The sequence below is a fragment of the Ranitomeya variabilis genome, chromosome 8 (genome assembly GCF_051348905.1).
Source record: "Ranitomeya variabilis isolate aRanVar5 chromosome 8, aRanVar5.hap1, whole genome shotgun sequence".
NCBI lineage: Eukaryota > Metazoa > Chordata > Amphibia > Anura > Dendrobatidae > Ranitomeya > Ranitomeya variabilis.
This window is the reverse complement of record NC_135239.1, coordinates 27,449,617-27,477,429: the sequence shown is the minus strand read 5'-3', so window position 1 is coordinate 27,477,429 and position 27,813 is coordinate 27,449,617. Positions and strand designations below refer to the sequence as shown.

General features: G+C 41.9%; 1 protein-coding gene across 1 annotated transcript in view; it reads right to left on the bottom strand.

The window, feature by feature from the left end:
- CCDC17 (coiled-coil domain containing 17) overlaps window positions 1-27,813 on the bottom strand; it is a 57,093-nt gene that overhangs the window by 5,914 nt on the left and 23,366 nt on the right. The window contains exons 10-20 of the mRNA XM_077276620.1: window positions 18,418-18,644; window positions 16,888-16,973; window positions 16,494-16,709; window positions 15,814-16,036; window positions 14,608-14,718; window positions 11,350-11,507; window positions 7,022-7,167; window positions 2,093-2,181; window positions 1,581-1,761; window positions 1,234-1,337; window positions 744-887 (exon numbers count right to left, since the gene is read on the bottom strand). Of these exons, the coding sequence (XP_077132735.1) occupies window positions 744-887; window positions 1,234-1,337; window positions 1,581-1,761; window positions 2,093-2,181; window positions 7,022-7,167; window positions 11,350-11,507; window positions 14,608-14,718; window positions 15,814-16,036; window positions 16,494-16,709; window positions 16,888-16,973; window positions 18,418-18,644 (1,685 nt within the window). The remainder of the gene's footprint in view (window positions 1-743; window positions 888-1,233; window positions 1,338-1,580; window positions 1,762-2,092; window positions 2,182-7,021; window positions 7,168-11,349; window positions 11,508-14,607; window positions 14,719-15,813; window positions 16,037-16,493; window positions 16,710-16,887; window positions 16,974-18,417; window positions 18,645-27,813) is intronic.

Sequence of the window (27,813 nt, the reverse complement as noted above, 5' to 3'; positions counted from 1 at the left end):
CAGTAAGTTAATTGCATTTTTCAAAAATACGTAGTGTAAAAAAAACTCATCATGTGAACGTAGCCTAAAGGTTCATCTACACTGCGCGAAAATCCGGGACAATCAGTCCTAGCAACACTCGTCTCTGTCTAAAAAAGGCGCCAATCATCCGACACAGAAGCAAATTGCACGTTCATTGAGAGAAATGGTCTTCGGGTTTGCTCAAACATCATCGTTCTCGGCAGCACATGATCCTGTGTAAACAAGACCTGTGCTGCCGATAACAGATCATTCATCTGCTGGTGTAAACAGAATATTAAACGCGCACTGATCAGCAATCCAGCTGCTGATCGGCGGTGGATTAGTGCCGATGGTTCGTTGGTGTAAATGGATCTTAACATTCTTGACCACTGGAGGTTACAGTCTGGAGGAGACACAAGAAGTGGAGGAGGAGTCGGGGGCATTTACACTGACGGGTGGACTGTGCTTCAGATGTGTGCTGACCGATCTGTAATAGACCGTCCAGTTGGCATAGGCTGCCATTGTTCTCGGCAGCACGAGTCCTGTTTACACAGGACCCTGTGCTGCCGAGAATGATGATCTTTTGACAAACGGAAAAAGAATTTTATCCGACAAATGAGCATTTTTCTTGTTGGTTAGGTGATCGCCAGCTCCTAGCAATGCTTCATCCACAATAAGCCTTAAGACTCCTCACCATAGGAACAAGGTAAGGGATACAAGAGGTGGAGGACGGGTGATCTCACCTCCGGGAGGACGCTGCCATCCTCGTCATCGGCAATTGGAGTCTCGGCAGGAAAAGGGAAATCTGGTGGAATTGTGCTGAACATGTAGAGCTTTATCCTGGCGCCACCGTACGGCTCAAAGATGTCCCCGTATCCGTCTGACCGCTAAGATCGAAGAAGAGAATGACCTGAGTACACAGGCAGATGGCGCTATATTACACTGGGGTGTGAATGATGAGGTGTACGGACCAGTGACAGCGACTCGATCCTGGTATGTTGTGCCTCTCCCCCATGCTTTACAGTGCACCCCTGCTCTGTTAGCAGGATAGTAATATGGTGATAGTCTAGTTGCAAAGATTTAGTATCGGGGCCCAAAAATCTTGCATTGAACCTCAATGTCAGCTCGGTAATAGCATGAAGAGCCCGGGCCGGGATGCAGCAGAGCTGAGCGCAGCCTGGACATAGATTCCATCAGATTCCTATCTGTCGGATTATTAGCCATGAAACTCACAATGGCAGAGATCTGGGCCACCGGGGGCGCGGGACTGTGGTAGAGGGGGAGATCGTGAATTCCTGTGTTCCACTCGATATGGCGGCTTCCCGAATCGGCAGAACCTGAAGATGGTGGAGATCAAAAATCAGCAATGAGGATGTATCTGAGCCAATCTTGTGCGATACCGTCCCCTGAGCCCACTGCATGTTCTCCCATTATACCGTATGGGATACTGTCCCCTGAGCCCATGTATCCAAGCATGTGTGATACCGTCAGCTGTTCTGAAGTATCTAAGCCCATCATGTGTGATACTGTGTAGTATTGTGTATCTAAGCCTATGATGTGTGATACAATCCCGCGTTCACCTGCTCCACGTCTGGTAAGTCTGATGACCGTCCAGGCTACAGCCCACTCTTCAGTGGCCAGCAATGGCTGCAGACTCTTCCGGTACTGCCATGGAGCCCAGGCGGTGCTGCCTCCCGGCCAGTGGTAGAACCGCAGCATCAGCAGCATATCCTCCTCCGGATCAACCTTGTCAAATACCGCCTGGAAGTGCAAAACAACCATATGTACCTGATACTGGGGGGAAGGAGGACTTGCCACTAGGGGCGCCATTCTCCTGTACATTATGTAATACAGGAACATTCACCACACTAATATCTCCAGAGAAATGTTCCTGTGATAGAGATGGGGGTCCGAACACCGCATAAAGGGGGCACTGAGGGTCTCTTCCTAAAACTGTGCCCACAACTTTTATCAATATGTATTTCCTGTAAATTGCTAGTGAGACGTATCCAAGACACCGAGTGCAGATTACTCTAATAACGGTATTATCACACATCAAAGAAACAACATAATACCGCCATGTAGACGCTACCTGCTGTTCTCCGAAAATGAAGCAGCCGCTCTGGACTGAAGAGCTGACAGCCGACATAATGCAGGACATTCCCTTCCCACCAGTGCGAACTACCTGCAGGAACAAACATCACTTATTATTAGGCAACATTATTCCTGCCCATAAGGGCAGTATTATAGTAGTTATATTCCTGTACATAGGAGCAGTATCATAGTAGTTATATTCTTGTACATAGGGAGCAGTATTATAGTAGTTATATTCTTGTACATAGGAGCAGTATTATAGTAGTTATATTCTTGTACATAGGAGCAGTACTATAGTAGTTATATTCTTGTACATAGGAGCAGTATTATAGTAGTTATATTCTTGTACATAGGGGCAGTATTATAGTAGTTATATTCTTGTACATAGGAGCAGTATTATAGTAGTTATATTCTTGTACATAGGGGCAGTATTATAGTAGTTATATTCTTGTACATAGGAGCAGTATTATAGTAGTTATATTCTTGTACATAGGGGCAGTATTATAGTAGTTATATTCTTGTACATAGGAGCAGTATTATAGTAGTTATATTCTTGTACATAGGGGCAGTATTATAGTAGTTATATTCTTGTACATAGGAGCAGTATTATAGTAGTTATATTCTTGTACATAGGGGCAGTATTATAGTAGTTATATTCTTGTACATAGGAGCAGTTTTATAGTAGTTATATTCTTGTACATAGGAGCAGTATTATAGTAGTTATATTCTTGTACATAGGGGCAGTATTATAGTAGTTATATTCTTGTATATAGGAGCAGTATTATAGTAGTTATATTCTTGTACATAGAGGCAGTATTATAGTAGTTATATTCTTGTACATAGGAGCAGTATTATAGTAGTTATATTCTTGTACATAGGAGCAGTTTTATAGTAGTTATATTCTTGTACATAGGAGCAGTATTATAGTAGTTATATTCTTGTACATAGGGGCAGTATTATAGTAGTTATATTCTTGTATATAGGAGCAGTATTATAGTAGTTATATTCTTGTACATAGAGGCAGTATTATAGTAGTTATATTCTTGTACATAGGGGCAGTATTATAGTAGTTATATTCTTGTACATAGGAGCAGTATTATAGTAGTTATATTCTTGTACATACGGGGCAGTATTATAGTAGTTATATTCTTGTACATAGAAGCAGTATTATAGTAGTTATATTCCTGTACATACGGGGCAGTATTATAGTAGTTATGTTCCTGTACATAGGGGGCAGTATTATAGTAGTTAAATTCTTGTACATAGGGGCAGTATTATAGTAGTTATATTCTTGTACATAGGAGCAGTATTATAGTAGTTATATTCTTGTACATACGGGGCAGTATTATAGTAGTTATATTCTTGTACATAGGGGCAGTATTATAGTAGTTATATTCTTGTACATAGGAGCAGTATTATAGTAGTTATATTCTTGTACATACGGGGCAGTATTATAGTAGTTATATTCTTGTACATAGGAGCAGTATTATAGTAGTTATATTCTTGTACATAGGGGGCAGTATTATAGTAGATATATTCTTGTACATAGGAGCAGTATTATAGTAGCTATATTCTTGTACATAGGGGGCAGTATTATAGTAGTTATATTCTTGTACATATGAGCAGTATTATAGTAGTTATATTCTTGTACATAGGAGCAGTATTATAGTAGCTATATTCTTGTACATAGGGGCAGTATTATAGTAGTTATATTCTTGTACATATGAGCAGTATTATAGTAGTTATATTCTTGTACATAGGGGGCAGTACTATAGTAGTTATATTCTTGTACATAGGAGCAGTATTATAGTAGTTATATTCTTGTACATAGGAGCAGTATTATAGTAGTTATATTCTTGTACATAGGGGGCAGTATTATAGTAGATATATTCTTGTACATAGGAGCAGTATTATAGTAGCTATATTCTTGTACATAGGGGGCAGTATTATAGTAGTTATATTCTTGTACATATGAGCAGTATTATAGTAGTTATATTCTTGTACATAGGAGCAGGATTATAGTAGCTATATTCTTGTACATAGGGGCAGTATTATAGTAGATATATTCTTGTACATAGGAGCAGTATTATACGGTAGTAGTTATATTCTTGTACATAGGAGCAGTATTATAGTAGCTATATTCTTGTACATAGGGGCAGTATTATAGTAGTTATATTCTTGTACATAGGAGCAGTATTATAGTAGTTATATTTTTGTACATAGGGGCAGTATTATAGTAGCTATATTCTTGTACATAGGAGCAGTATTATAGTAGTTATATTCTTGCACATAGGGGCAGTATTATAGTAGTTATATTCTTGTACATAGGAGCAGCATTGTAGTAGTTATATTCTTGTACATAGGGGCAGTATTATAGTAGTTATATTCCTGTACATAGGAGCAGTATTATAGTAGTTATATTCTTGTACATAACGGCAGTATTATAGCAGTTATATTCTTGTATATAGGGGCAGTGTTATAGTAGTTATATTCTTGTACATAGGGGCAGTATTATAGTAGTTATATTCTTGTACATAGGAGCAGTATTATAGTAGTTATATTCTTGTACATAGGGGCAGTATTATAGTAGTTATATTCTTGTACATGGGGCAGTATTATAGTAGATATATTCTTGTACATAGGAGCAGTATTATAGTAGTTACTAGACTGTGGCCCGATTCTAACGCATCGGGTATTCTAGAATATGCATGTCCCCGTAGTATATGGACAATGATGATTCCAAAATTCGCGGAAGACTGTGCCCGTCGCTGATTGGTCGAGGCAACCATTATGACATCTACGTCGATACTGTGCCTGGCGGCCTCGACCAATCAGAGACGCGGGATTTCCATTATGACATCATCGTCGCCATGCTGTGCCTGGCGGCCTCGACCAATCAGAGACGCGGGATTTCCAGGACAGACAGACAGACAGACAGACAGACAGACAGACAGACAGACAGACAGACAGACAGACAGACAGACGGAAAAACCCTTAGACAATTATATATATAGATATTCTTGTACATAGGAGGCAGTATTATAGTAGTTATATTCTTGTTCATAGGGGCAGTATTATAGTAGTTATATTCTTGTACATGGGGCAGTATTATAGTAGTTATATTCTTGTACATAGGGGCAGTATTATACTAGTTATATTCTTGTACATAGGGGCAGTATTATAGTAGTTATATTCTTGTACATAGAGTCAGTATTATAGTAGTTATATTCTTGTACATAGGAGCAGTATTATAGTAGTTATATTCTTGTACATAGAGGGCAGTATTATAGTAGTTATATTCTTGTACATAGGAGCAGTATTATAGTAGTTATATTCTTGTACAAAGGAGCAGTATTATAGTAGTTATATTCTTGTACATAGGAGCAGTATTATAGTAGTTATATTCTTGTACATAGGAGCAGTATTATAGTAGTTATATTCTTGTGCATAGGAGCAGTATTATAGTAGTTATATTCTTGTACATAGGGGCAGTATTATATTAGTTATATTCTTGTACATAGGGGCAGTATTATATTAGTTATATTCTTGTACATAGGGGCAGTATTATAGTAGATATATTCTTGTACATAGGGGCAGTATTATAGTAGTTATATTCTTGTACATAGGGGCAGTATTATAGTAGTTATATTCTTGTACATAGGGGCAGTATTATATTAGTTATATTCTTGTACATAGGGGCAGTATTATAGTAGATATATTCTTGTACATAGGGGCAGTATTATAGTAGTTATATTCTTGTACATAGGGGCAGTATTATAGTAGTTATATTCTTGTACATAGGGGCAGTATTATAGTAGTTATACTCTTGTACATAGGGGCAGTATTATAGTAGATATATTCTTGTACATAGGGGCAGTATTATATTAGTTATATTCTTGTACATAGGGGCAGTATTATATTAGTTATACTCTTGTACATGGGGCAGTATTATAGTAGTTATATTCTTGTACATAGGGGCAGTATTATACTAGTTATATTCTTGTACATAGGGGCAGTATTATAGTAGTTATATTCTTGTACATAGAGTCAGTATTATAGTAGTTATATTCTTGTACATAGGAGCAGTATTATAGTAGTTATATTCTTGTACATAGAGGGCAGTATTATAGTAGTTATATTCTTGTACATAGGAGCAGTATTATAGTAGTTATATTCTTGTACATAGGAGCAGTATTATATTAGTTATATTCTTGTACATAGGGGCAGTATTATATTAGTTATATTCTTGTACATAGGGGGCAGTATTATAGTAGTTATATTCTTGTACATAGGAGCAGTATTATAGTAGTTATATTCTTGTACATAGGAGCAGTATTATAGTAGTTATATTCTTGTACATAGGGGCAGTATTATATTAGTTATATTCTTGTACATAGGGGCAGTATTATAGTAGATATATTCTTGTACATAGGGGCAGTATTATAGTAGTTATATTCTTGTACATAGGGGCAGTATTATAGTAGATATATTCTTGTACATAGGGGCAGTATTATAGTAGTTATATTCTTGTACATAGGGGCAGTATTATATTATTTATATTCTTGTACATAGGGGCAGTATTATAGTATATTCTTGTACATAGGGGCAGTATTATAGTAGTTTCATATTTTTAGGTAGTGCATTCCGAATTGTTACACGACAATAATTATTTTTGTTTTTGTGTTAACCTTTTTCGACCATACGTTGCGCCTCCATTACTGTCACGTTGATCCTTTGTGATTGGACTTCATAGCAGAGCCTCCATTTAAGTCGTGAAAACATTATTTAAAAAACTGTAACAAAACAATCCCCATATGGCTGTGTTGATGGAAAAATAATAATAGAAGGAGAAAAAAACAAAAGTCCAAAAAATGGAAAATTCCCCTAATAAGACATATTACTAAATGTTCCTCCTCCATTGTTGCACTTGCCTGTCCAGTGTTCATGTGGTATCCGGTCAGCCTCAGGGTCCCATCTCCTGGGGGGGCCTCGGTCACTCTGTCTATGATGAAACCCACTCTACTCCCTGCTCCAGGTTCCTCTTTTATTCCTTTCTCTCCTGCACCTTCATCCCTGAAATACATGGATTATATGATATAAAATCTGACCTTACTCCTGAGAATAATGTGCACGTAATGTCCCATGCTCTCACCCCAGTAAATAAGGGCACACTGAATTATAGGGGTGTTACTTAAAAAAAAAATAAAAAAAAAACACATTTATTTTCTGCTATTTTTGGTTTTCTCATAGGGCCCAGTTCATTATTGCATTTGCGCCTGTTTTCTTGCAGAGTTTTTTTGATTTGCACCATTGTTTGTTTGTTTGCACCAAGTTCATTTTATTTTACCACTTGCGCCTTTTTTTTTTTTTTTTTTTAACTGTTTTATGTGTTTACTGTTTTTTTTTTGTGTTTCTGCTCTGCCATTTTGGACAGGGTTTAGAGTTTCCAGAAGTCGTCGCTTGATCCATAATTTGAGACTCTTGAAAAAATTGCAACATTTTATGTACGCTGGGAAATTTTGTTTTGCGAAAAAAACATGGGACTTTTTGCTCTAAAAATGTAGCAAAAATTGGATACTTACAGAAATAAAGGATATTTGTTTTTTAATTTGCACAAAAACAAAATCATGAACTACTGGGTATGCCATTTTGATGAACTTGGTGCAAAAAAAAAAAAAAATGCCACCGAATACAAGATAAACAAAATAAAAAATAATGCAATATGAAGAATTGGCCCATAGTGTTTGGATGAAGCAGCAGCGCAAATGTCTGACTACTGCTCCATACAGACTAGTCCTCATCATGGTTGTGCGAGAGTCTCCGTGGTTGCACCCCAGTCACTGATGTTTCTTACTAGTGCTGAGCGAACGTGTTGGGATAAGGTGTTATCTGAGCATGCTTGGGTGCTAACCGAGTGTCATTGGCGTGCTCAAAAAATATGTTCGAGTCCCCACGGATGCATGTCTCGCAGCTGTCATTTTCCCAAAACACTGTTCCTTATTCAATGCGAGGATGCAATTTTTACGGACTTTTCTGAAAAGTTCCCAGGCTCGAGTCCATATAAGTTCATCCAGCAGAGGGCGCATCACCGCGACTCGAGGTAACTACAGGACATTCCCCTGCATTGCATTAATTCACCAAATTTTACAGACAGGAGCACAGCTGCATTAGCAGAGCTCCTGGGTGTAAAATGATTTAACCCCTTCAGATGGATTTACAGCGTGGGACAAACTGAACTACGGAAGGTATGGGATATTGTTGTTTGTTTTGTTGAACTTTATTTCAGGTGACAAGGGTCTTCAGGTGGATTGAGAGTATAATAAAATATTAAAACGCCATGTGTCTTTATTTCATTAAAATACTTTTTAATAATGTGTGTGTGCTTTATTAACCATTTCATACTATTCGATTAATAATGGATAGGTGTCATAATTGACGCCTCTCCATTATTAATCTGGCTTAATGTCACCTTACAATAGCAAGGTGACATTAACCTTTCATTACCCCATATCCCACAGCTACAGGGAGTGGGAAGAGAGAGGCCAAGTGCCAGAATAGGCGCATCTTCCAGATGTGCCTTTTCTGGGGTGGCTGGGGGCAGATGTTTGTAGCCAGGGGGGGTCCTATAACCATGGTACCTCCCTAGGCTATTAATATCTGCCCTCAGTCACTGGCTTTCCTACTCTGGCGGAGAAAATTGCGCGGGAGCCCACGCCAATTTTTTTCCGGGATTTAACCCTTTAATAGCTAGAGCTTCAAAATTTTACACACAGACACTTGTTACATTAGTAAAGAGGAATATGTAATAAAAAAAGGGATATGAGATGGTTTACTGTATGTAAACCATGTCTCATATCCTGTCGGGTTTGTGAAGGAGAAAGAAAAAGCCGGCAATGGAATTACCGGCTTTTCTGCTATCTAGCGCAGAATCTATTCTATGTGTGCACATTTATTCTACCTATTCTATTCTGTCAGTGTGATTTTACTGTACACTGCACTGAATAGCGGCTTTTCTCTATAACACCGCTGCGTATTTCTCACAAGTCACACTGCTGGTCCATGTGTAATCCGTACTTTTCTCGCCCCCATAGACTTTCATTGGCAGATTTTTTGGCGCAATACCCTGACAAACGCAGCATGCTGTGATTTTCTACGGCCGTACAAGACCATATAATACGGATCAGTAAAATACGGCAGATAGGAGCTGGGCCATAGAGAATCATTGTACCGTATGCAATCCGTATTTTCTGTGCCTCTCATACGTCCGTAAAACACGCCAGTGTGACGCCGGCCTTAGAAAGTAATGATAAAGTGAAAAATCGCAAGTTAGCTTTTTTTGGTGAATAACACTAACTTTATTAAACATATAAGACAAATTACACAAGTATTCCACTCCAAAAATGCCACAAAAAAGTAGCAAAAAACACTGAAAAACAGGAGTTTGGAAAGCAGCGTTTTTACTGCCAAGAGAGCAGATTTTGGCTGCTGAAAAAAAAAATGCTAACAAAATCCTACAACGTGTGTACATAGACTAGGGGTATTTTCACACTGATTTTTTTTTTTTCCAGGAGTTTTTGGAGCAGAAATTTGTTAAAAACTTGACTTTAAGTTTTGATTGGAAAGTTGGAAAGTTTTTTCTCCAAACACTTCTGAAAAAAACTCAGTGTGAACAGACTCTTTGCTCCTAAAGAGAGGAGTGCATGTGTGATCTGCTATTATACCTGCATGTATTAATGTATTATACACTGTAGAAGTTTTTCCAGATAATATTTAGCCAGGAAGCAAACCGGATGCTATACAGGAAGACACAAGGAAGCTCGGACTGGTGACAGAAGTGTTCGATCTTTTTTATTAAAACAACAATTACAGCAATGACACAATAATCAATAACGAGACGGAAGGGTGTGAATACTTATAGTAAGGGTACATTTGCCAATGCAGCTACTCTAGTTTTCTGCCATAACTGCAGATGTGGGAACTGATTCATTGTGGGGTCTTGATTTAAAGAGCAGCTAGAATCTTATTTCTTTTTAATATGTGCCTGAGCTTAATATACCCTGCAGTTTGGGGTGGGTCGGGATCTTGAGACCCCCACCGATCACTCAAAACACTTGTCACATGTGCGCTGCTCAGGACGGTGAGTAAACCACAGGTTTTATATTTTTTTTTGCTTTTTTCTTTATCTATTTTTCAACAAACGGCAGCCCAGGAATAGGGGTCTCCTGAAACCCCCGTTAGGGTAGCTGCACACAATGTCTTTTTCAGGTGAATCTGCACAGGAACCCGCCTGAAAAAGCGCTTAAAAAATCCTAAATAATGAACATATATATGCACTGCAATGTCCACACAACTTGCTGTGCATATGTTCAGTCTTTTTTTACCTTTTTTTTTCCGAAAGTCGTGAAGTGGCTAAAAGAAGTGATCTTCTCTCCACCATCTGCTTGGAAGCCGCTCAATAGTTCAAGTATCGAGAAAACCCCCACCAGTGACAACAACTAAAAAAAAAAACTATAAAAAAAAAAGCCAGAGAAAGAAATTTAGACCAATAGACACCAGCGAGTTCTGAAGCTTCCACCTCTGGTAGGTAGAGTCTGAGGTCTGGATTAATTTTTGGGTCTGAGTACATCTATAAAAAAGATTCATTTAGGTGACTGATCTGGGGCTTGAGCTGATTTAGGGTCCGGTCTGGTGTCTACATTAATTGTCCGGATACATTTAGGTTGGATCTGAATTAGTTCCATATTTTGTATTATATTGTAATATTTTGTTCTGGGGATCCTCAATGTTAAAAAGGCTTCACGGAGGATATCCACCTTGGAGAAGGGACTATGGGGCACAGGAACTTAGCCGAAAATACCCTCCATTCTCCATTAGCGTCCACCTTGTGCTCCATTCCTCGTGCATTGCCCCCTCTACTATGGACTGATTCACTGTGTAAACCTCCCATCAATCACCATAAATACTTATTGGATAATTTGGGCATTTTTATCACTTTTTCCAACACCTATGAGATTCCTGTAGCAGGGCGGCTTATACATCATGGTTAGTTGTTCAGAGATGGCCGATGTTCTGCGATAGCCCATTACCAGTTCACATCAATAGAACAGTCTGTTGTGAACCTTCATCTACAGAGATCACCATGTTCTCCTAAATTCAGCATCAAATTGGCGTTTGATGATTTACGTCCATTATTGCAGTTTTGGGGCATCAGATGAATGTTATCTGCAGACCATAGGCCGGGCAGCACCGTCTCACCTCTGACTGGGTTTCGGCTGATTTGGAAGCTCCTGGACCGGCGGTGGATCAACATAGTCAGTGTACGGTGAAAGCGCCAGATGAAAAGAGCTGGGGGGCTGCTGGTGAGCCGGCTGTGGCGCGGGACTATCTATGGGGGCTGCAGCAGGACCGGGCATCTGTGTGCAGAACATGTAGGTGAAGAATAAGCTCTTTTTTTCAGTTAATATTACATTTATGTAATCATAGTATGTTTAAAGTGTCATCTCAAGAGTCAAGACACATCGTTATATTCCTTCACAAATTAATTATAAATATATAAAAGTGAATTAAAAAGGTTGGACGCCCCAAACAATGACAAGGGGTCCCCCTTACTTTTAATAACCAGCAAAGGCTAAGCAGACAGCTGTGGGCTAATACTAATAGGCTAGGAAGGGGCCATGGATATTGGCTCTGTCTCAGACTAATAACACCAGCCCTCAGCCACCCCAGAAATGGCAAATCAATTACATGTGCCAATTGTGGCGCTGAGCCTCGGCTCATCCCTAAATGCCCTGGTGCATTGGCAATAGGGGTAATGGTTTTTGGGTTGATGTCATTTGTTTACTATCCGGTGACATCAAGCCCAGGAGTTAGTAATGGAGAGGTGTCTGTCAGACAGCCCCATTACTAACCCTGTAGTCAAAATAAATTAAACACACACAAAAAAAGTATTTTAACTGTAAAAGGCACTCCCCAACATTTACCCTCTTTAACCTATTTAATACCATAAAAAAAAAATAATAATCCACATGGTGGTCCCACAAAGATTCCCAACTCTGCTACATCCGGAGGCCGTGATGACCAGTGAGATTATTAAACGTGACGGCTAACCACAGCCACCAGAAAACACAGAGTAGCATGTGAATACGGCTGCTGTGACGATTGGTGACATCATTAAGGTTACCGCAGGTCACAGCCGATGAACTGCGGTAACCTTACTGACGTCACCGCTTGTAGCCTGAAAATTTACTGCCAGTTCTCACGCTGCGAGAGGTGACGTCAGTATGGTTACCGCAGTTCACTGGTAGTAAATTGCGATAACCTTACTGATGTAACCGCTTGGCACAGCAGCCGGATTCACAAGCTACCCTCAGTGTGTTCTGGCGGCCGTGGTGAGCGGTCACGTTACTGATGTCACTGTTCATCACAGCCTTTGGATGTAGCAGAGTCAGGGATCGTTGTTGGACTTCCATATTATGGATTTACGGCTGACCATGTGGATTATTTAATTGTTTTAATGGTATTAAATGGGTAAAGGGGTAATTGTCAGGGAGTGCCTTTTACAATTAAAGGACTTTTCTATGTTTGGTTAGTTCTTTTGACTATGGAGATAGTAAAGGGGGGGGGGGTTTGACAGACGCCTCTCCATTACTAACCCCTGGGATTGATGTCAGCGGACATTACACGGCTGACATCAATCCCAAAACCATTACCCCAATTGCCAATGCACCAAGGCAATCGGGAAGAGCTGAGGATAAGTGCCAGAATTGGTGCTTCTAATGGATGCACCATTCCTGGGGTGGCTGAGGACTGGTGTTATTAGTCTGAGAAGGGGCCAATATACATGGCACCTTCCCAGCCTATTAATATCATCCAGCAGCTGTCTGTTTAGCCTTTGTAGGTTATTAAAAATAGGGAGGAACCCACGTAATTTTTTTGGGTCCTTCCTTATAAATAACCAGTAAAGGCTATGCAGACAGCTGTGAGCTGATATAAATAAGCTGGAAAGAGCCATGGGTATCCAGCCCTTCCCGGAATAATAACACCAGCTCTCAGCCCTCTGCTTTCCTTCAGCTGGTTATAAAAAATAAGGGGGACCCCACGCCATATTTTGCATTTATTTATTTATTTATTAGCTAAATACATGTACAGTAAACTACACACGCAAGGCACTGATTATATATCTCACTGATATATTTCTATCTATTCTACTTATATATCGATTCTATTCTGACGGTTCTGGCTGTGAATTTACTGTATTTGAATGGTGAAATGTCGGGTTTCCCTTGAGGCAGGTGTGTAAAAATCAGATGGCACACGCAGTCAGTGTGCCATGATATTTTTTTTCTTGCCCTCACTGACTTGCATTGGCAAGTGCAATCCGATCCTCGCTGACATTTTTTTCTCAGTTGGATCCAAGCTGAGGAAAAACTCGTAGCTGAGCACTGACTCGTTTACCAACATTGGTCAGGGTGCAACGTGAAGTTTTCTGTCATTGCACTCATCTGATTTATACGCTAATGTGAGAAAGCCCCAAGAGTAGCCCTCGCTGTGGAGGACCCTGCGTGCCTGAGTATACGGCTCTGTTCACATGTCCGGCAGTTATTTCCATTTTTTCGGATTCGTTTTAAGATCTTAAAAAAAGTAAATAAAACATTCCAGGATCCAGTCATTTGAATAGAGGAACAGGAGGGTCATAAAATCTCTTCTGTCTCTTAGCTGCTGGATAAAAAAAAAGTAACCTGCACAACTTTGTGATCCTGATCCTGTCATTTTTTTAATTAAACATTGAAGTGTTTGGGAAAGCGATGATAATGGATATTCATTCGTTAACAGATCTTCTTTTTAACACTGTTCATGCCCAGAACATGAGGTGTTCGGAGACCTATCTAGTAAAAAAAAGATTCCTGAAAAACTGAACAAAAATAAATGCAAAACAGAAACAGTGGGGGCTTTTTTCTTTTTCACAAACATGGATCCATTGAAAAACAGAAACTTTTGTTCCATTTTGCATTCGTTTTTTGTTCCGTTTATAAAGGATTCAGGTTTTTTTCAGGGGAACAGAAGATTACAAGGACTTTCATTACATTCATTTAGGGCATTCCCGCGTGAGATATCTGGAATGTCTTAGGGTATGTGTCCACGTTCAGGATTGCATCAGGATTTGGTCAGTATTTTGCATCAGTATTTGTAAGCCAAAACCAGGAGTGGGTGATAAATACAGAAGTGGTGACGTGTTTCTATTATACTTTTACTCTAATTGTTCCAGTCCTGGTTTTGGCTTACAAATACTGATGAAAAATCCTGACCAAATCCTGATGCAATCCTGAACATGGAAACATACCCTTAATGTATAAATATTAGACTCCCTCAATCCACTGAAAAAAAAAGTTTACCATAAGGGGCCTCTTGAAACAAAGAAAGCGGTTGTTGTTTAACTAAGCTCCAGGCAATAAGGTGAGAACGGTCCTCTACATCTCTACTGCTCCGCAGTGACCAGTACTGACGGATACTCACCAGTGGAGGATAACTGTAGAGCAGGGAATTCCTGGGGTCTATCTCTGCCATGGACTGGAGGTCGGCATCTCTCCCATTGATGACACGGAGATAAAGTTCAGCTGTTCCCACCTGCAGAGATTACGAGAAGTGTCACCTCCCAACGTGCCTGACGCAAGCTGGAGCCCATGGCATCCTTCTTATATTCACTGCACCCCACTTATATCCAGTGAGTGAACCCCACTTATATTCAATGCAGCCTTCTTATATCCAGAGCACAGTCTTATATCTAATGCCCCTTCTTATACCCAGTGCACCCCTCTTACATCCAGAGCAGTCTTATATCTAATGACCATTCTTATATTCAATGTTCCCTTCTTATATACAATGCCCTTTCTTATATACAGTGCCCCATTCTTACATCAAATGCACCTTACTAACATCCATTGCACTCTTCTTAAATCCAGAGCACCCTCTTATATCCAATGTCCCTTTATACCTAGTGCACCCCTCTTACACCCTGTGCCCCATTCTTACACCCTGTGTCCCCTTCTTATATCAAATGCACCCTGCTTATATCTTATACCTTTCTTATACCCAGTGCATCCCACTTATACTCAGTGCACCCTTTTTATATTCAGTACACCTTCCTTATACCATGTGCACCCCTCTTATATCCAGTTCACCCCTCTTATATCCAGTGCACCCTCCTTATATCCCAGTGTACCTTTTCTATATCCAGTGCACCTTTCTTATACCCAGTGCACCCTTTCATATTCAGTACACCTTCTTTATACCATTTATACCATGTATATGCCGCTTATATCCTAGTGCACCCATCTTATATCCAGTGCACCCTTTCTATATCCAGAGCACCCTTCTTATATCCAGTGCACCCTTCTTATATCCAGTGCACCCTTTCTATATCCAGTGCACCCTTCTTATATCCAGTGCACCCTTTCTATATCCAGTGCACCCTTCTTATATCCAGTGCACCCTTTCTATATCCAGTGCACCCTTCTTATATTCAGTACACCTTCCTTATTCCAGGTGCACCCCTGTTATGCCTAGTGCAACCTTCTTATATCCAGTGCACCCTTTCTATATCCTGAGCCCCTTCTTATATCCAGTGCACCCCTCTTATATCCAGTACACCCCTCTTATGCCCAGTGCAACCTCATTATATCCAGTGCACCCCTCTTATATCCAGTTCACGCCTGCTATTACCTGAGGGACTGTGTTGAGTTGTCCTGTGCTCAGGCCTGGGCGGAGAGGCAGGGCTCTAACTGGCAGCTTCCACCGGCCGCTCAGGACTTGGTTATGCTGATCAAACAGGTCCAGTTTTGTCCAACCAGAAGACGTCATGTGCTGAACCTCCTGACCGTAAGTGTTAAATCCTCCGGCAACTTGAAACTCCATGACGAGAGAGATTGAGGCAGAAGGACGAACCCTAAATAATAGGAAAAAAAATCATTGATGTCATGTGGATAAAGTTTTATACAAAGTTCAGCAGCTTTCTAGTACACTTTGTGTGTTGCTTTCTCATCCTTTTTAGGTTTTCTGTTTCCTGCATCCTTACATCCAGAGAGTCCGGACCTTATACGTCGCACAGCTGAGGGTTTGCTACCAATGATACATTGAATTCTCTATGGGACAAATATATCGCTTCCATTGCAGTTGACTGCATCTTCCTTCACAGCGGCCACAAGCGGAGATCCTGAGTGGTGATGATTGGATGCAAAGCTGTGTAGCGTAAATGACTTATTCTACAAGAATGGGTGGAAGCAGGTATTTGTGTAACAGATGACATCTCACTGCCAGTATAGAGGTCACAGGAAGCTCCCTGCGGTGGGCATCCTGATCACAGAAGACCCCAGTAAAGACTGGGTTGTACTGGTTGATGGTACCTTGGTATTGGCTGCTTGGCCCGTAACATTGCGATGTTTCCCCTGGGATTATTCGCCAGGTGTTGTGAAGAGTTCCACACCTCACAGAGGGCGTCCGGGAGGGTAGAAGGTTGCCCCATTCTGTGCCCGTTACCATACAGCCCGCTCATCAGCCGCACCTTCTGAAAAGTGGGCTCCAGCCCCAGTATGAAGTCGTAGAAGATGACGAAGCCGGCCCTGACGGTGTAAAGAGAACGCAAAACTGCAGTGTCAAATCAAGAAGTCCCACACTCACCATCAGTCACTCGGTGCTGAAGACGGAGACAGAAAATAGAGGAAATTCAGATCTGGATGATCCATCTTGTTCCCAAATAGTAACATATAGACAGAAAGACAGGTACAATGAGGACCTTACACCGGGTCATATGGCGCCGGTCCCAGTGCGTCCAGAGGCTCCAGGAGATGTCTGTTTGTAGAGGGGCTTGGGGGTCGCATAGATTCCTGAAAAAAAAAAAAAAATGATTTTGGTCATAGAATAGCGCCTCCTTGAGGACAGCTCGATATTACATGTATACAAGAACGCAGCAGTTTTGTGACCTTAAGAGATTCTATCATCAGAAATGAACTATTGTTGAAATCAGCTTTTTTGTTTTAAATGTTTTTTTTTTTGCCATTTTTTTTCTGACAAATGCATCACAATCTTTATAAAGAATAAAAATCTTGCAATTTTCACACTGGTCACTGAGGCTTTGTTTTTTAGATTCTTATTTCCTGCGGTTTTAGGAAACAGCACACGTAGATTAGCAACAATAAGCAGACTCATCTACCGAAGCATCGAATGAGCGTGTGCAAAAGTCATTGTGAAGGAAGGGAGAGCTATTGAATATTGTGATTGATGAATCCTGTGTTAACAGCTGTGTATACAGGAGTTACCTGTCGCTATAATCCTGCCTCTGCTGATAAGGAGCCTGCTGAAAACTCTTCCTGAATGGACAGGAAGCACGAGTCTAAAATAGCCCTGGTGGCCACTGTGATATTGCAAAATTACAAATATTTATTTTTTTTAATAAGGAAACTGAACTAAAAATACATGCGGTCAATTTCTGATTACGCATCCACTTTAAAGATGCAGTGTTTATTTATTTTTTTATTTGAAGTATCTCCATCTAGAAAGCCACGACTATTTAGTCTGTGTAGCCATATGAGAACTTGTATTTTTAATGCACCATTTTCAGGTACATATAATTTATTGTACAGCTTACTTTTCGTGCATTTTCCTCTTTAAAAAGTATTTTGTAAACTTTATTATTTTAAGTCCTGGGGAACTTTTCAACATCCTGCGATCACACGGTGGCAGCACCTATGGGTTTATAGAGGGAACCACTTAGCTACCACAGACACTATTGAACCTAGCATGTAAACGGTTAAATGCCTGGGATCAGTTCGCTAATATATGGCAGGCACCCACTGCCGATGGCACAGGCTTATCCAGGAGAAAATGTATAGTGCCGTGGGTAAACTTCCACCCTCCACCATCATAAATGTATAGCAGGTTGTGGGAAGAGAATTCAAAATGGGATAACATGCCCCCTACTGGAGAGTAACGAGCAGATCTGTGGCCAAATGATGAGACTGAAAACTAAGGGTCCTTTAATGTTCTTAATTTATAGCAAGTGCACACTATTCCTTATAACTCACACCTCTGCTGCTGCAGAATCTCTTTTTGAAATGGCAATTTCCCATCATTCACTGATTGTATATCATGCATCAACTTCTTCACAATGAGGTTCTGCAGCAGCGAATGTTGAAATTTTTCAGGAAATATGAAGGATTCATTCCGATAACATTCAAGGTTGCTTTTTCTTATTCGTTGATATGAAAGGCGCTTCAAAGCCATCTTCAACCACAGTTATTATTACATGTAATACAATTTTAGGCGACTTACCAAACCCCCCATTGCAATGGTAGGCTGTGGTCTACCTAGAGGCTGTCCAGGTGGGTGAACAGGAGGTGGCAGCGGAGGAGCCAAGGGTGGAGGTTGGAAGGGTGGGGGTCCATGGCCGCCCCGAGGAGGCATTCTAGTTACGTCTCTTTTGAGCATCTCAATGTCTGCTTGGAGCTGAGACATTTGTTGAAGGTGTTCACGCTGCAGCTCAGCAATCTCCGAATCCCCTGTAAATAAAAATGCCCAAGTGTAAGCGACAGGACAACTGTCACGACTCTGTTGTCAGATTACCCGGGGCCAGAGGCTCCTTCCCTGTCCCTAACACTAGGATTGCCCTAGCTATCACTGCTCCCCAGATTACTTCTGATGGTGAAGACGCCAAGGCCACTTACCTTGATGAACTCCTGAATCAGCCCTATATCTGATCCCCTACTACACCCAGGGAAGTGGAGACTATTGTATGTATATACACAATCCAGACAAACGAGGGAAGACGTAAAGGGATAAATGAAATACCAAACATACAGACCCACACTCACAGACAATGGAGGGGGAACATCCAGGAGAAAAGGAATATAAACCAAATAGGAGAGGAAGAGGATTTGCAAACAGCCAAAAAGTCCAAGCAGCAGTCACAGAACAATACTCCAAATGCCTCTCCCAACAACCGACTCCTCCACTCCACACCAGGCATGACAAGGCTAACACTGGCAATCCAGATTGGCAGAGGACAGTATATATAGGTGAGATGAGTGGCCAATATTCATCAACAGCTGAGATCAGAGCCGGACTGGGACTAAGATTCAGCCCTGGCATTTGATGTTACACAGGCCCACTTGTCACATGGTGACTGTATAATATCTTTGTACACTTGTAGGCAGGGCCGGTTTTAGGCAAAGTAGGCCCTACACCTAGGCAAAGTTTATAATGGGACCCCAAATGCTAACATATTGCACATCACACAGAAGCATTTCGGTTGTATTTACATGCGCTGAGTTCAGGCCGCTAAATGAGTTTGGAAAGCAGCTAAGGCTTGTAATAAAACTTGCCGTGTCTAAACCCTCAGAATAAATATGGAAATAGCTATGGAGGATATTCACTAAATTAAAACATAACTTTTAATAAATATATAAAATACTCGGGTCCTAACAAAACACATACATAAATAGTGAAACAAAGTGCTAAAGTGAACCAATGCTTAATATATAAAAAATTGGAACGGTCTTACCAATTTAGACGGACGAATGGAGGAAGTCTCACCAATTCTGAGGGATAGGTGGTCCCAAGATAAATACAAAACGAAAAGGAAACCGGGCCAAGGGTAGGGAATGTAATATTACCACTGTCTTCCCTGTAAACCCTTGAAGAGCTCCTGTCCTCACAAGGACAGGCCCCAAGTGAGCCCTGCTATGGCCACCCACCAACCACAATATACCCTAATTGTCTCTTATTATCTCCCAGGTTCACTTTAGCACTTTGTTTCACTATTTATGTATGTGTTTTGTTAGGACCCGAGTATTTTATATATTTATTAAAAGTTATGTTTTAATTTAGTGAATATCCTCCACCGCTAAATGAGTTTGATCAACAATACTGAAGTTGTTCAACGCTTGTTTCTCGGCCTCTTTCCACCAGCTGAGGAATAATGATGGGACAGAACGATCACTAATAGATCACTAACAGATCACCAGTATCATGTTATCAGCAGCACATCTACAGTTTACGCTGGCGATGTGCTGCTGAGAACAATGATTTTTGTTCCAGCAAAAACAATCTGAATATGCAGCATTTTACTTGTTTAGTAAAATACACCCCATAGTCCTCCATATATTATAATGTGCACCACAGACCTCCACATAGTATAATACACTCCCTATAGTCCTCCATATATTAAAATACACTGCTCAGTCCTCCATATAGCATAATACACTCCTCATAGTCCTTCATATAGCATAATACACTACTCCTCATAGTGCTCCATATAGTATAATGCACCGCCATAGTCATCCATGTAGTACAATTCACTTCCCATAGTATAATGCACCCCATAGTTCTTCATATAGTATAACGTATTCCCCATAGTCCTCGATACAGTATAATGCAGCCCACATATAGTTTAATGCAGCCACCACCCTACAGAATATAATGCAGCCACCCCAGTGTATAATGCAGCCACTCCATAGACTATAATACAGCCCACCTCCCCATAATATATAATGTAGCCCCCATAGAATATAATGCAGCCCCCCATAGTACATAACACAGCCTCCCCCATAGCAGTATACAGCACAGCCCACGTAGCAGTATACAGCACAGCCCACTTAGCAGTATACAGCAGAGCCCACACAGTAGTATCCAGCACAGCCCACACAGTAGTATACAGCACTGCCCACACAGTAGTATACAGCACAGCCCACACAGTAGTATACAGCACAGCCCACATAGTAGTATACAGCAGAGCCCACACACTAGTATATAGCACAGCCCACATAGTAGTATACAGCAAAGCCCACACAGTAGGATACAGCACAGCCCACACAGTAGTATATAGCACAGCCCACATAGTAGTATACAGCAGAGCCCACACAGTAGGATACAGCAGAGCCCACACAGTAGTATATAGCACAGCCCACATAGTAGTATATAGCACAGCCCGCATCTCTTCTCCTCCCCCTGACAATGGCCCCACAGTCCAGTAAAAAAACAAAACAAACACAAGCTCCTCACCTTTCCTCGTGCCCGCGCTGCCTGCTTCCTGCTTCTGTCTCGGCGGCTGCCGCTGCACTGCCTGGGACACAGTGAGTGCGCGCGCACCCGCAGTGTCAGAGGCAGAGCGGGGAATGAAGGGAGAGGGAGCGTCAGGTGACGCTCTCTCCTCCATCATTGCATTCAACTGTACCGGCGTCATAGACGCTGGTATAGTTGAATGCGGCGGCGACGCTGGGGTAGGGAAGGGTGAGTCGGCGCGCAGCGGCCCACTACTGGCACCAGCCCTTCTCGCATTTGCCAGAACTGCCCGATGGCCAGTCCGGCCCTGGCTGAGATCATCCATGCAGGAAGGCTTCAGATACTCTAAGCTGAACAGTTTAACCCCGACACTGCTAACAGAGATCCGCACTTCACTGTGACCTCTCCCTGATGACGCGAGTTGGCTGGCTCATGTGATTGGATGGTGAGCACGTTTGTGCATTGGATAGAAGGTACGCTAGTGTGGTTAGGACCTCGGTTTCCATACCAACTTGGGTGCCTGGTGGCAATCCGTGGGTTATGAGCACGCCTTGGTTATGCCCTGAAGCTTGTATTTTGGCACGCTTTGATGGGAACCCTCTAATTGGATACACGGAGGGGGTCATTTATATATTCATGACGTGCTGTGCATTGATTGGATCTCTGTAACTAGGACATCGATGATGCCGCCCTTGGATTGGATGATCATCATAAGTTTTGTGTGTACATAAGGCTTGAGTGGTTAATTTGGGGAATAATGTTTGCTTATTCTATAATATATCAAGTTGTCTATATAAGTGCCCATGTTGGGCTGTATCCCTTTTATTGAAATGTATTTGATATATTTATATGGGGGTTGGTCTGTACGGAGATTGGTGTTTTGTTGTAGACCCCACTATATAACACTATATAAGGCCTGCCCTGTGTTTGTTCCCTTATGCTTGATGAATACCTATATTGGGTCGAAACATTGTTCATCTCATGGAGGAATAAACACTAATTCTGGAACTGAACACCCTGGAATGGACGCTGTTTTTTTTGTTTTTTGTCTCACATGCTGCTATACTTCCAAGTGGGTTCTTTGGAGACTCTGAATGTGCCCCCCGCTCAGTGAGAGCTGCCAGGCACTTTTTTCTCTAGATGTACAGACAGGACGGCCACTTGGGTCAGGTTCAGACTGAGCAGACTGGACAGTACAGATACCACGGACGCAGTTTTCAGGATAACGTCTAACTTAGACACAACTACAAGGACAGTACAGGATGGGAAATCTCAATAATAGACTATGGAAACACAGGATACAGGAATGGTACTAACAGACCAGGGACAGGGACCTGGCAACATACAGCAGTACACACCAACACACCTAACACTAAACTATATGGGTTGCTCAGGCACCTCCCAATTGGGGAGGGTGCCTTATATATGCCTCCAAGCTATTGACTGGGAGACTGCTTGATGGTGAATACTTTAACAAAATACCTCCCAGCTGTCAGCTGGGGGCACTTTGCCATGTGCGCACACTGCCCCTTTAAGAGCAGGTGAATGTGCGCATGCGTGTACTAGATGCACTGCCGGAACACAGTGCGGCGCGCACAAAGGAGAGGGAGGAGGCACAAGGAAATGCTGCTGCAGCCGGGGCGATGAGTAAGGCTACTTTCACACTAGCGTCGTTTGCAATACGTTGCAATGCGTCGTTCAGGAGAAAAAACGCATCCTGCAAAGCTGTCTGCAGGATGCGTTTTTTCCCCATAGACTAAGATTACCGACGCATTGCGACGTATTGCCACACGTCACAACCGTCGTGCGACGGTTGCGTCGTGTTTTGGCGCACCGCCGCCACAAAAAACGTTACATGTAACGTTTTTTTTGTGCGTAGAACCCGCCATTTTCGACCGCCCATGCGCGGCCGAAACTCCTCCCCCTCCTCCCCCGACCTTGCAATGGGGCAGCGGAAGCGTCGTAAGACTGCTTCCGCTGCCCACGTCGGGCATTTTTTTCACAGTATGCGTCGGTACGTTGGGCCGACGCAGCGCGACGGCCCCGTACCGACGCTAGTGTGAAAGCAGCCTAAGCCAGCGTTCCCGCACGGTGGGTGGAGTGGGACCATGTGAAGGTGCCAGAAGACAATACAGTGAGCTTATCAATGTCTCCTGATATCGGACAATAAACAATTTAAATCTGTCACCCAATGAAGGTTCTCCCCAAGATAAATAAAGTGAACATCATCCGATAAACAATAGAGCGAATGCTCATCAGATCCGCATTGAACAGGGTCAGGAGCATTAGCCCTAGTATGCCATATAGAATATACAATTGCCCTATATGCCCCATGACTCCTGCCCGCACAAGGACCCAAGATTTATTGAGGACATTGATAAGATCATTGTAGTATCCGTAGTGAACATTAATGATCCTGAGTTACCTCCTGTATTATACTCCAGAGCTGCACTCACTATTCTGCTGGTGCAGTCACTGTGTACATACATTACATTACTGATCCTGAGTTACATCCTGTATTATACCCCAGAGCTGCACTCACTATTCTGCTGGTGCAGTCACTGTGTTCATACATTACATTACTGATCCTGAGTTACATCCTGTATTATACCCCAGAGCTGCACTCACTATTCTGCTGGTGCAGTCACTGTGTACATACATTACATTACTGATCCTGTACTGATCCTGTGTTACATCCTGTATTATACTCCAGAGCTGCACTCACTATTCTGCTGGTGCAGTCACTGTGTACATACATTACATTACTGATCCTGTACTGATCCTGTGTTACATCCTGTATTATACTCCAGAGCTGTACTCACTATTCTGCTGCTGCAGTCACTGTGTACATACATTACATTACTGATCCTCAGTTACATCCTGTATTATACCCCATAGCTGCACTCACCATTCTGCTGGTGCAGTCACTGTGTACATACATTACTGATCCTGAGTCACATCCTGTATTATACTCCAGAGCTGCACTCACTATTCTGCTGGTGCAGTCACTGTGTACATACATTATATTACTGATCCTGTACTGATCCTGTGTTACATCCTGTATTATACTCCAGAGCTGTACTCACTATTCTGCTGCTGCAGTCACTGTGTACATACATTACATTACTGATCCTCAGTTACATCCTGTATTATACCCCAGAGCTGCACTCACCATTCTGCTGGTGCAGTCACTGTGTACATACATTACTGATCCTGAGTCACATCCTGTATTATACTCCAGAGCTGCACTCACTATTCTGCTGGTGCAGTCACTGTGTACATACATTACATTACTGATCCTGAGTTACATCCTGTATTATACCCCAGAGCTGCACTCACTATTCTGCTGGTGCAGTCACTGTGTACATACATTACATTACTGATCCTGAGTTACATCCTGTATTATACCCCAGAGCTGCACTCACTATTCTGCTGGTGCAGTCACTGTGTACATACATTACATTACTGATCCTGAGTTACATCCTGTATTATACTCCAGAGCTGCACTCACTATTCTGCTGGTGCAGTCACTGTGTACATACATTACATTACTGATCCTGAGTTACATCCTGTATTATATTCCAGAGCTGCACTCACTATTCTGCTGGTGCAGTCACTGTGTACATACATTACTGATCCTGAGTTACATCCTGTATTATACCCCAGAGCTGCACTCACTATTCTGCTGGTGCAGTCACTGTGTACATACATTACATTACTGATCCTGAGTTACATCCTGTATTATACTCCAGAGCTGCACTCACTATGTACATACATTACATTACTGATCCTGAGTTACGTCCTGTATTATACCCCAGAGCTGCACTCACTATTCTGCTGGTGCAGTCACTGTGTACATACATTACATTACTGATCCTGTACTGATCCTCAGTTACATCCTGTATTATACCCCAGAGCTGCACTCACCATTGTGCTGGTGCAGTCACTGTGTCCATACATTACATTACTGATCCCGAGTTACATCCTGTATTATACTCCAGAGCTGCACTCACTATTCTGCTGGTGCAGTCACTGTGTACATACATTACATTACTGATCCTGAGTTACGTCCTGTATTATACCCCAGAGCTGCACTCACTATTCTGCTGGTGCAGTCACTGTGTACATATATTACATTACTGATCCTGAGTTACATCCTGTATTATACTCCAGAGCTGCACTCACTATTCTGCTGGTGCAGTCACTGTGTACATATATTACAATACTGATCCTGAGCTACATCCTGTATTATACTCCAGAGCTGCACTCACTATTCTGCTGGTGCAGTCACTGTGTACATACATTACATTACTGATCCTGAGTTACATCCTGTATTATATTCCAGAGCTGCACTCACTATTCTGCTGGTGCAGTCACTGTGTGCATACATTACATTACTGATCCTGAGTTACATCCTGTATTATACCCCAGAGCTGCACTCACTATTCTGCTGGTGCAGTCACTGTGTACATACATTACATTACTGATCCTGAGTTACATCCTGTATTATACCCCAGAGCTGCACTCACTATTCTGCTGGTGCAGTCACTGTGTACATACATTACATTACTGATCCTGTACTGATCCTGAGTTACATCCTGTATTATACTCCAGAGCTGCACTCACTATTCTGCTGGTGCAGTCACTGTGTCCATACATTACATTACTGATCCTGTACTGATCCTCAGTTACATCCTGTATTATACCCCAGAGCTGCACTCACCATTGTGCTGGTGCAGTCACTGTGTCCATACATTACATTACTGATCCCGAGTTACATCCTGTATTATACCCCAGAGCTGCACTCACTATTCTGCTGGTGCAGTCACTGTGTACATACATTACATTACTGATCCTGAGTTACATCCTGTATTATACCCCAGAGCTGCACTCACTATTCTGCTGGTGCAGTCACTGTGTACATACATTACATTACTGATCCTGAGTTACATCCTGTATTATACCCCAGAGCTGCACTCACTATTCTGCTGGTGCAGTCACTGTGTACATACATTACATTACTGATCCTGAGTTACATCCTGTATTATACCCCAGAGCTGCACTCACTATTCTGCTGGTGCAGTCACTGTGTCCATACATTACATTACTGATTCTGAGTTACATCCTGTATTATACTCCAGAGCTGCACTCACTATTCTGCTGGTGCAGTCACTGTGTACATACATTACTGATCCTGAGTTACATCCTGTATTATACTCCAGAGCTGCACTCACTATTCTGCTGGTGCAGTCACTGTGTACATACATTACATTACTGATCCTGAGTTACATCCTGTATTATACTCCAGAGCTGCACTCACTATTCTGCTGGTGCAGTCACTGTGTCCATACATTACATTACTGATTCTGAGTTACATCCTGTATTATACTCCAGAGCTGCGCTCACTATTCTGCTGGTGCAGTCACTGTGTACATACATTACTGATCCTGAGTTACATCCTGTATTATACTCCAGAGCTGCACTCACTATTCTGCTGGTGCAGTCACTGTGTACATACATTACTGATCCTGAGTTACATCCTGTATTATACTCCAGAGCTGCACTCACTATTCTGCTGGTGCAGTCACTGTGTACATACATTACATTACTGATCCTGAGTTACATCCTGTATTATACTCCAGAGCTGCACTCACTATTCTGCTGGTGCAGTCACTGTGTCCATACATTACATTACTGATTCTGAGTTACATCCTGTATTATACTCCAGAGCTGCGCTCACTATTCTGCTGGTGCAGTCACTGTGTACATACATTACATTACTGATCCTGAGTTACATCCTGCATTATACTCCAGAGCTGCACTCACCATTGTGCTGGTGCAGTCACTGTGTCCATACATTACATTACTGATCCCGAGTTACATCCTGTATTATACCCCAGAGCTGCACTCACTATTCTGCTGGTGCAGTCACTGTGTACATACATTACATTACTGATCCTGAGTTACATCCTGTATTATACTCCAGAGCTGCACTCACTATTCTGCTGGTGCAGTCACTGTGTACATACATTACATTACTGATCCTGAGTTACATCCTGTATTATACTCCAGAGCTGCACTCACTATTCTGCTGGTGCAGTCACTGTGTACATACATTACATTACTGATCCTGAGTTACATCCTGTATTATACCCCAGAGCTGCACTCACCATTGTGCTGGTGCAGTCACTGTGTCCATACATTACATTACTGATCCCGAGTTACATCCTGTATTATACCCCAGAGCTGCACTCACTATTCTGCTGGTGCAGTCACTGTGTCCATACATTACATTACTGATCCTGAGTTACATCCTGTATTATACCCCAGAGCTGCACTCACTATTCTGCTGGTGCAGTCACTGTGTACATACATTACATTACTGATCCTGAGTTACATCCGGTATTATACTCCAGAGCTGCACTCACTATTCTGCTGGTGCAGTCACTGTGTACATACATTACATTACTGATCCTGAGTTACATCCTGTATTATACTCCAGAGCTGCACTCACTATTCTGCTGGTGCAGTCACTGTGTCCATACATTACATTACTGATTCTGAGTTACATCCTGTATTATACTCCAGAGCTGCGCTCACTATTCTGCTGGTGCAGTCACTGTGTACATACATTACATTACTGATCCCGAGTTACATCCTGTATTATAC